At 43.6% G+C, this 10,821-nt stretch overlaps 1 protein-coding gene across 1 annotated transcript; it reads left to right on the forward strand.

The window, feature by feature from the left end:
• The first annotated feature begins 4,127 nt into the window (after nucleotides 1-4,127).
• Nucleotides 4,128-4,974, forward strand: LOC134378694 (microtubule-associated protein RP/EB family member 1-like). Its single transcript, XM_063098002.1, has one exon. The coding sequence runs from the start codon at nucleotides 4,128-4,130 to the stop codon at nucleotides 4,941-4,943; it is 816 nt and encodes a 271-aa protein (XP_062954072.1). The 3' UTR covers nucleotides 4,944-4,974.
• Nucleotides 4,975-10,821: the final 5,847 nt, after the last annotated feature.

A 10,821-nucleotide genomic window follows, 5' to 3' on the forward strand; every position in this document is an offset into this window, starting at 1 on the left:
TTGGCAGAGAAACTCGGGGAGGGACTCAGCTATGAGCTGTTAGCTGCTAACTCTCTTGGTGGCTGAGGGAATGAGTGCCTTGGTCCCGCAGAAAGATCTGGTGGCACACCACAGCGTTCACTAAACCCACTCAAAAATGTAACTTTAGGGAGATACGAAAAGGAGATTGAGAAGCACAAAGAAACATATTTAAATCCTGAGTTCTAGCCTTTTCTAATCAGTTTTAGTGTAAATAAGCAGTTTTGTAATTACTGTGATACTCTATGTGTGCTTTGTCTGCTCTTCAAAGTGTTCGAAGCATTTAAGAGATTCTGATAGATTAGACTTGGGATTTTCATTAAATGTTTAGAAGAGTTTGGTAAAGAAATTTTGAGTCAATGTTTAAATGTTTGGGGAAATTTGACTTATTTAAATTCATTAAGTGTGAGTTGGTTAATTTTATAAGTAGTGTACAAATATTTAAAGGAGTGTTGATCATATAAGGAAATGTTATTAACAAATTTATAAGATTAATAAATTTGGCATCAAACAAAGCACAAAGAGTAGTGAGCATTTCTCTCCATGAACAAAAGCCTCTCAGACATTAAATAAACTATAAATATGTTCCAAGATGGCAGAGGGTTTATTTTTTCATCTTATATGCCAACTTCAATCATGGGTGGTGTTTGCTGTGTTGAGATCTGGGAGTCTTTGTCCAGGCTCAGCGGGAAATTCTACTATGCTTGACTAGTAATGACTGCCATAGGAATGACAGCTCAGAGTATCAGCATATATGCAATGTACTTATTAATCTGGCTCATTAGATAAATCAGAAAAGAATGTATCCAGACTATATTACCTTGGTTCCCCTCAGGAAAGCCTTCATTGAATTAAAATGAAATATTGTTCCCATGGCTTTTATGTAAGAGTGATATAAGGAATGTCTATCTAAATAATGCTTCTCTATATTTTCAGAACTGAGATTGAAAACATTGTAATGTTAACTAGTGTCCCCACATAAAGCTTCTTGTAGTAAATTTCTCCTAGAATTCAGTTCTAGGAAAAGTGTTTTCACTGGATGAAGAATGTGCCCCCCCCCTTTTTTTTCTTTTCTTTTTTTTGGTCTGGGGGTTAAATCTGCATTGCTCATTAGTGCTTTGGTGTGAGTAAATTTGGGGGGGGGGCCTCAAAGGAATTCTGATATCTGCATTGAGATGGAGTACACAGGACACACACTGAGACAACACGCAGGGATAGAGCTGGTGAGAGGAGTCAGCTGAAACTAGAGTTAAATATTTCAAATTCGCTGTAGGAGTGTACTCATTCAATAACTGACCGTCTAATGAAGTCAGAGACTACTAGGCATGGGGTACAAGAAGATGAATAAACCATAGCCCCTGTCCTCAAGGAGCTGACAGTCCTAGTAGGGAAAATGATGAGGAGAAAAAATAATTACAATGCAACATGCCAAGTGCTGCAATAGTGTGTATCAGGTGCCAAAGTACATAGAAGCACAGAGGAGAGAGTAATGTTTTCAAAAAAAGCTTGCAGATGCAGTAACTTTTATGAACTGTGTCTTGAAAGACAAGAGCTTGCAAGGGGAGGTGGGATATTCCATGAAGGCAGAACATCATGCTTAATGGCTACTGTGGCTAGGGGTAGGTAGGTAGGTAGAAGGCAATAGAAGGAGATGAAGCTAGAAAGGTAGCTATGGCTTATAAGTCATCCTGTGTGCCATGTGGGCAGCCATTGTAGATTTCAAGTAGGTGAGTGCCGTGACCAGGTTTGTGTTTTGGAGAAATCTGTTTTCCACTTCAAGGATGGATTGGGCTGGGAATGGAGCCTGCAGACAGGAACTATTGTCTCTGGAAAATATTGCTGGGTGAAAAAAGCAAGTGCAAATCAATGTAAATAGTTTGATCCCATCTCTATACCATATTTTTGCTATAAGTACATGTACGTATATATATAAATATGCATATACACACACATATCTTACATAGATAAAGATCTTGACGCATATACATCAATCTAACAACAGAGTTTGCCTCCTAAGAAATGGGGAGAGAAGAAATACAGAGTGGACAGAAGAACTTAGTCTTTGTTCTGAAGATCTTAATTTTGTAAGCAGAATTGGGATAAATATCTAGTTACCTGTTGTGAGTCAAGAAGTGGTTTGGGCCCTATTCAAATATAACATACTCTTCCAGGGAAAGTCTCACACGCTCAGCCAGTCAGTGACTATTCATTGGGCACTGGACACTGCTGGGGTGACGGGAGATCCCAGCCCTTGAGTTCACAGTCCAGTTGTGGAGGAGACAGACACATGAGACACTAAACTAGCAATGCTAACAACGTATGAGGGGCAGTGCATAAAGCAGACATTCTGGACAGAAGGGGACCTCCAAAAGTATGGGTTGGTTGAAAAAGGCTTTTCAGACAGACAGGGCTTGGGCTGGTCCCTGGAGAAGGGACCTTCCAGGCTGGGACTTCACATGAGCAAATACACAGAGGTTGCATTGTATTGAGTATTGAATGTGGTGCATTTAAAGGGTAGTCATGCCCTGCCTGGCCATAGTTGAGCGTTCAGAAGTGGGAAGACATAACATCAGAAAGGTGGTTGGGTCAGCTCTCAACACAAGGGCAGAAGGCAAGCTGAAGCTCCTAATGGACAGCAATAATTGAAATGATATGTCTAATATGTATTGTACAGGGCCTATTGGAAAGAATCTGTTAAGTAATGTTCTACAAAGTTGTCTCAATTCGCCCACAGAGGCAAGGGTTGGGCTTTAAGGAAAGCAAGATCTTCTAAAAATGGACACTTTGGAGACTTTTCCTTTTTGTATCAAATTGCTGATGAGGAATGAAGAAATTTGGGTGACGATGGCAATGCTCTATGTCATGACTGTGGTGGTGTTTATATGGATGCAAACATTTGTTAAAATCCATTCAACTGCACACTTAAAATGGATGCATTTTATTGTATGCAAATTGTACCTCGGAAAAGTTTATTTTAACAAAGGAATAAAAAATATCAGAATGAATCTAAAAAAAATAACAACTGCCCCTGGACCTCCTTTCCTGCAGCTGAGCAATACCATTTAATACCATTTTAGAAATAGTTTAAGACTTTTAATAAGTAAGCTGGAGAAGGATTCTGATTTACTAAAGTGACTGGAAAGAAAATTTTCCAATTAACTGTCATGATTACTAAGCAGCCAGCATGGATTTACACAATTAATGATTCCAGGGGGTTTTATGACTTTCATTCTTCTTTTGCCTGTAAACGTATTCTTCAATAAGCCAGCCATGGGAATGTACTGTAAATGGTAGGAGACATAAATTGCTGGGTACAATTACCTCCCTAGACATTGCATTAGAGCACAGATACACTTAAACTGGAATTATGGAACCTCTCTTTTTTCAGGCTATAATGTATTGTTTGCTACGTTACTTAAGAATACGCCATTTGGCTATAGAAGAAAGAAAAACACATTAGATGGATAAAACACACTGTCTTAACTTAGGCTATGGTAATACAATATCACAGATTAGTGGCTTAAACAACAGTCATTTATTTCTCACAGTTCTTGGGTCTGGAAAGTACCAGATCAAGGTACTGACAGATTTGGTTCCTGGTAAGGGTCCCGTCTTCCTGGCTTGCAAACAACCACCTTCTTGCTGTGTCCTCACATGGCGGAGAGAAAGAGCTCAAGTGTCTTTTCCTCTTCTTAGCAGGACACTAATCTCATTGTGGGAGCCCCACCCTCATAGCCTCATCTAAATCTCATTACCTCACAAAGGCCGCACCCCCAAACACCGTCACACTGGAGGTCAGGGTTTCAGCACAGAAATTTGGGGAGCGAGGCAGGGAGAAACAGTCAGTCCATACCACTCGCAAGGAGTGTTCAGCGTAGATAAAGACAAAGCAGAGTCTTGTGAGAGACGAAGTGTACAGGACATGCTAGGTAAGCACAGGTAACGATTGCACAAACGGATTCTGATTTTACGTCAGTGCGTAAGGGCGGGGCGTGTGAGGTCATCGCGCGGGCGGCCGGGAGGCTCGGGCGGTTTGAACCACACAACACGGAAGCCGAGCCGGGCGCCGGCGGTGGACTCGGTTCCCCCCACCGCCCCGAGAGCCGAGGATGGCAGTGAACGTACACTCGACGTCAGTCACCAGCGATAACCTAAGTCGACATGACATGCTGGCCTGGGTCAACGAGTCTCTGCAGCTGAATCTGACAAAGATCGAGCAGCTGTGCTCAGGGGCTGCCTACTGTCAGCTGATGGACACGCTGTTCCCTGGCTCCACTGCCTTGAAGAAAGTGAAATTCCAAGCCAAGCTGGAACACGAATACATCCAGAACTTCAAAATACTACAAGCAGCTTTTAATAAGATGGGTGTTGACAAAATAATTCCTGTAGATAAATTGGTAAAGGGAAAGTTTCAGGACAATTTTGAATTCGTTCAGTGGTTCAAGAAGTTTTTTAATGCAAACCATGATGGAAAAGACTACGAGCCCGTGGCTGCCAGACAAGGTCAGGAAACTGCAGTGGCTCCCTCCCTTGTTGCTCCAGCTCTGAGTAAACCAAAGAAAACTCTCAGCAATGGCACTGCAGCTCCACAGAGACCTATTTCGACACAGAGAACTACTGCAGTGTCTAAGGTTTCTAAGTCTGGCCCCGGGGTGGTGCAGCAGAACCCTGGTGTGGGCAACAGGGAGGACGAAGCCGCCGAATTGTTGCAACAGGTCAACGTATTGAAACTCACCGTCCAAGACTTGGAGAAAGAGAGAGATTTCTACTGCGGAAAGCTAAGGAACATTGAACTGATTTGCCAGGAGAACGAGGGGGATAATGACCCTGTATTGCAGGGCATTGTAGACGTTCTTTATGCCACAGACGAAGGCTTTGTGATACCTGATGAAGGGGGCCCACAGGAGGAACAAGAAGAGTATTAACAGCCTGGAGCAGCAGAGCAACATCCGAATTCTTCACTTCAAACCACGTGCTGTAAAATTCTCCCTTTTATTACTCTTAGAGGACTCACTGGTTTCTTTTCAAAAGCAAGAAGTACCTCTTCTTAAAGTGCACCCATCTATGTCCCCTTGTGTGTTTTAAATAAATTCAATAAGTTATAGGCTTCGAGGAATCAAATCCGGTTCATAAGCCTTTCTATTCCTTGACCTCTGAGAAAACTTTCCTGGTAGTGAACTTGGAGTCTGCCATTCCTCACAACACACGTAGCCTGATTTGGGGGATAGTTAAAGCAGCCTAAAATCCATTTGATAATTCTAAACATATTTAAGGTGGAAGTAAAATTTTTAAAAATTTTTATTTATTAATTATTATTTTACATTCTAAGATGTTGTGGAGCAGTTGGGGGAGGGGGAAAGGGGAAGGGAATAGGGTGGGAGGAGGAAGATGAGGGGACATGATCGAGGCCCATGGCACCCCCCTCATTCTGGCAAGGGAGTCCAGTGGGCTTTCGGCGGCAGTTTGGTCGTGGCTGGGGTAGATATGGAATGCAGACGATTGTGGTTAAGGCCCTTGGCCCCACCCCCCACCCTGACTTGAGACCCCAGGGTGCTTGCAGCAGTGGCCTGGTGGTTGTTGCTGGGCTGGATGCAGACGTTGGGGGGACATAGCTGAGGCCCTTGGCCTTCCCCCCACCCCAGCTTGGGAGCCTGGGGGGCTTCTGGTCCTTCTAGGTTTTATAGGTGTTCTTTGATGGTGTTAGAACTTTACTGGTTAATATCAAAACTTAGCCTCTGCTCTGTGGGTTTTTTGTTTTTTCTTTCAGTTCTATGTTAGATTATTCACTGTTTCCACCACCTAAACTCTGCAGTGGAATTGTTGTCCTGTGCCTACTTCTAAAATGGGGGAACTTCCTGTGGGGACCAGTGCTTGAGTCCTGTTGTTGAGCTAAATTGCTGTTTTGCTGTTGATTCTCTGGGGAAGGCTTTTTGTGCAGCTCAGGTTTTAATTGTTGACCTTGTAAGCACTTCTGGGTCTTGTGAGGTCCAGTACACCTGGGTTGTATGGAAACTCTTATCTAGGCTTGAGTCTTTTCAGCAAACTGCTCCCCCTGCAGTTCTATATTCTTGACCAGTCTCTACTGAGTTGTGCTGTGGAGAGCAGATCAGCTGTCCATTCTGGGCCCCATTGTTCCTCCAAGAGGCCCATGTCCCCCACCCACTGCACTCCAAACACTTCCCATGGGACGGGCCATGCGCTGGTCCCTCGTGATGACTCACTGGCCTCTGAGGGGCTCCATTTTTCAGTTGCCCACGGCCCCTCACTCCTGTTGGTGGTCTTGCTGGACTGGGGGCCACCAGGGCCCTCTTCTCCCCTGCTGCCTTCAAGCACCATCATATGAAGGGCACAGCTGTGGCTTTTACGAGCTCTTGCTCCGTGTGCTCACCAGGGCCAGCCTTGAAATTGCCAAGGCTCAAACTCGTTGGAGCAGTCTCTTCTTTGTCTCATCATGGCTTCTCTCACCTTCGTGAGCTCCATAGGTCTCTCCTTCTCTTCTCCTGATCTCCATCAGCCCCAGCTTGGCAGTCATTGATTTTTAATACTCGTAAATTGGTTGATTGTAGGAGAGGTTGATGCTGGGGACTGTCTGATCTATCTTGATCAGAAGTCTTTGGAAGTAAAATTTTCTTCTTGAGTTTCCAAACCAAGTCAGTTTGTCTAGTCAAGCCCCTTCCAGGTAGCATGATTGTTTATGTGGTTACAGAGAAAAGGGGAAAAAACAAAACTTTATGTGAGAAAGGGAAAGGGATTAAGAGAGAGGCACATCGCCTCATGATTCCCATTCACTCATTGATTCAATAAACAAATGAATCCCCACCATGTTCCACTTATTGTGGTAGAGTTAGAGTGTTGAATAAGCTAGAGTCCTACCATCAGGGAAATTTCTTTCTTCAGGAGGCCCCAGATGCATGACACCCAGACAAATAAGTGAGCTAAGTGAGAGGCATTTATAAAGGGTCATGGGAAAGAAACATGGGTGTGGAAGCATGTGCTAAGGGGTGTGTGTATATATAAGAAAAATGAAGACCTCACAGAGAAAGTGTCATTTTAGAAGTCTTCAAGGAGGAGTAGGAGTTTGCCTGATGGACAAACAACCACACTTTGGTAATCCATTAAGGAGGGCTGATTGCAAGCAAAGCCCCAGGTGTGCGAAAGAATGTGAGTGTGGAACATGGAGGAGCATGGTGTGAATGGAGCACGGGTATGGAGAGGGAGAGGCAGGTGACCACGCTGGAAAGGTGGGCCAAATAGAGTCCCAGGATGAAAATTACATAGGCTTCATCCTAAGCCATCCTTCCAGTTGCTCAACATAAATAAATAACAGTATATTAGAGCTTGCAGTCACCCTTGATTCCTCTTTCTCTCTCCATCCATTCCTGTAGCATGTCCTGTTTGCTCGGCCTTCATAGAATATGCTCCACCTTCAAAGAATACCTTTAAAGAATCCAGCCACTTCTCACAACCTGCAGGATCCACTTTGGTCCAGGTGACTGTCATCTCCCATTGGATTTCTGCAATTGCCTCTGAACATCTCTCCCCACTTCTGTCCTATCCACTCCTCCCCAGCATTCTACTCAACCCAGTAGCTGGAGTGATCTTTTAAAAACTGAACTTAGATCAAAACTCTCCTCTGCTGAAAACCCTTCAAAGCTCCTCATCTCACGCAGAGTAAAATCTGAAGTCCTTACAATGCCCACAAAGTTGGACATTCTCTCCTCCACCTCCACGTCCTGCCTCTCGTCCTCGCTCCATTCCAACCACACTGGCATGCTCCCTCCTAACCACAGGACCTTTCTTCACCCTGTCATTCCCTCTGCCTGGTGAGCTCTTCCCCCAAGTCTCCACTTGGTTCAATCCCCCACTTCCCCAGCACCTGCTCAGTGTGCCTCCTCACAGAAATCTTTCTTAACCAACCTACTTAAAGTAGCACTGGTCTTCCCTGCCCTCACTTGCTTTCCTTTTCCCTGTAGTACTTCTCACCACCTGACGCACTACACACTTAGGTATCGTTTGTCTCCCCCACTAGAATGTCAGCTCCACAGCCCAGGGATGTTTGGATGTTTGTTCATTGCTGAATTTCCAGCACCCAACACAGTACATGGCACACAGTAAGTGCTCTGTAAATATCTGGAGGAGGAAGGAAGGAAGGGAGGGAGGGAGGGAAGGAGGGAGGGAGGACAGTAGAAGTGTTGTAAGCAGAGGAGTCTGGTGATCATATTTATATCTTGGAAAGGTCCCCCTCAAGAAAGCTGAGACCGAAGCAGGTAGTTGGGCAACAGGTAATAAAATCCTGCTGCAGAGAAGAACTAGATTCTAGAGATATTTATAAACAGAACAGAGATCAAAAGAATGTTTACAGACTGATTGACAGATTAGAGCTAGCAATAAAGAGTAAATAAAATTCAATTTACCCAGCAAATACGTAGTGAGCATTTGCTATAGGCAAGGAATCATAAGAGAAAGGGATTAAAGTATAGATTGTGCCCCAAGGGGGTGACAATCAGGTAAGTAGTGAGCGTGCAAGAGAAGTTTGGTACAAGTGCTGGGACAGTGGGAGAGGAAAAGACTTGATTTCCATCAGTGGGGGAAATTAGGGAAGTCATGGGGGAGAGAGTACCTAAGCTGGGTCTTGAAAAATGGGTAGAATTTCAAAGACGAAGACTGGAAAGAGTAGTGTGTGATGTGTGACAGATTTTGAATTTCACCATCTCTACCATCACCTACATAACTTTTGAGAGAGTTGCTAATGATATGAGAACTAGTTCTTTCTATACCCCGTAAAATAAGACAAAATTTTAAAAAGAAGGTGAGGGACACAGAAAAGCAGAAAGGAAAAGATAGGATAATCCACCACCTGAATAATTTTGTCCAGAACAAGTGAACCATGCCAATAAGATTTTGAGAAAACACAGCCAAAATCACTTCCTTGTTCAGATGTGTCACAAAGGGAACAACAACAAAAATCCTCCAAGCAAATAACTCTGCTGACTCTTGGACTTCGACCTGGGAGAACAATTTTCTGCCAGAGTAATACTGTTTTACAGGCAAGTTAAGATCCTTGGGTAAGCAGGATTCCTCCATAAAGGCTGACAGTCATGCCGGCTTGCAGAGCTTGACCACATTTTTAATAAAACTGTCAGATTAAGCCATGCTTGGCTGCAGTATATTATTAATACAAATTCTTAACTGTCAATTAGTTAACTGGCTAGTGAAAAGAACCTGGCTTATAAGATTGTTGCTAATGAATATAATGCTTTGTTTTCCAGCACAACATATGCTTAGATAGTGTAATTAGAAGAAGGGGCCCCTCCCTCCCCACAGGCAGAACATGTGCAGCTGAATAAAGGAGCTTATTATACCTGTAAGGGGTCAAAGTCTGTGGATCTGTGGCTTATGGTATTATGACAGATTACAAAATCACCCTATTATGTTAGTCAATCTGTTTCCAAGCACCTAGCAGGGGGCTAGCTGGGCACTAGAAGCTCCGAAACAGGATTCCCATTGGTTTTCTTCCTGAGGTCTTATGACGGGTCAGCTGTTGTTGACATCGGCCAGCAGCTCACATGTCAGTCATAGCCTTTATGTCTGACTTCTGTTCTGTCACTGCCAAGCTCTCCTCTGAAAGTCAGCCTGTGCCTCAGGCCAGCTCCCAAGAAAAGCCAAATGAGTGTGAAATCCACAGGCAGCCCCATCATTTGTGCTAGTGAAAGAGAAGAGGAAGTGGAACACTTAAACCCCTGGTGCCCTTTGTTTCTGACTCTCTCTCCTGTCCTTTCCCTATCTCACTTCATTTTCTCTTCCACTATTTCCCTGGTTCCTCATCCCTCTTCTTCCCACCGTGGGAATATTCCTTCTTATAAAACATATTTACAGAGGACAGCAGCGAGTACAGACCCATCTCCTCCAAAAGCCTTTGTTTTGAATTCAATGGCCACATGTACCTACAAAACCATTCCAAACTCAAGAGGTCAAAAGATATTTGCCTGATACTTCAAAGAACTGCTTTTAAGGAAAATTAATTTCATTACCTCAGCAGAGTACTCTTCAAAGTTTTCCTCCCTTAAACGTCTACTTTTCCAGAAGTGCCCTGCCATTGGCAGGATTGTCTGTGTTGGAAGGCAGGGGTGATTGTCTACATTTCTGGCACCTCCAGCCTCTCTGCCTAGTTTCTGCAACTGTCCAAACAACCCAAAGTTTATGAGGAGGTAATTCATTGGTGAATGTGACATGTCAAATCATAATATTTATAAGACTTAATGAGTAGGAGTAAAACCACAATTTTTCTTGGCCAGCCCATGGCTCACTTGGGAGAGCATGGTGCTGACAACACCAAGTCAAGGGTTAAGATCCCCTTACCGGTCATCTTAAAAACAAAAACAAAAACAAAAAAACCCCACAATTTCCCAAGTAGTAATATCTGGAAGAAAAATTTTGCAAACTATATCCGCAGGAGCTTCAGGGAGCAGAGCTGCTTCCCTAAGGTAGAGGAAGAGTCTGGCTCAAGAGGGAAACCAATGTTCACTGCTGCCCTGTTCATTTAGGCGCCACACTGCTGGGAAGACACAGCTACTTTTCATTGATGAATACTTTTTAGGTGACTGTTAGGTACAGAAAATACCTATGGTAAGGCAAGAGATGAAAGGAACCTGGACAGACCTAGGGGATAAATGGTGTCACCCAGAAGGTCGCTGCAGTTAGAAATGCGGAAGCAAAAAATTAAAAAATTATAATAATAAAATAAAAATTCAAAATTCAAAAAAAGAAAATAAATAAATGAGGAAGCAGAAACTGAGCCCATTA

This window comes from Cynocephalus volans, chromosome 5 (assembly GCF_027409185.1).
Source record: "Cynocephalus volans isolate mCynVol1 chromosome 5, mCynVol1.pri, whole genome shotgun sequence".
NCBI classification, from domain to species: domain Eukaryota; kingdom Metazoa; phylum Chordata; class Mammalia; order Dermoptera; family Cynocephalidae; genus Cynocephalus; species Cynocephalus volans.

Excerpts from the sequence above, each read along its gene's own strand:
- LOC134378694 (XM_063098002.1), top strand. The coding sequence starts at position 4,128 with ATGGCAGTGAACGTACACTCGACGTCAGTCACCAGCGATAACCTAAGT.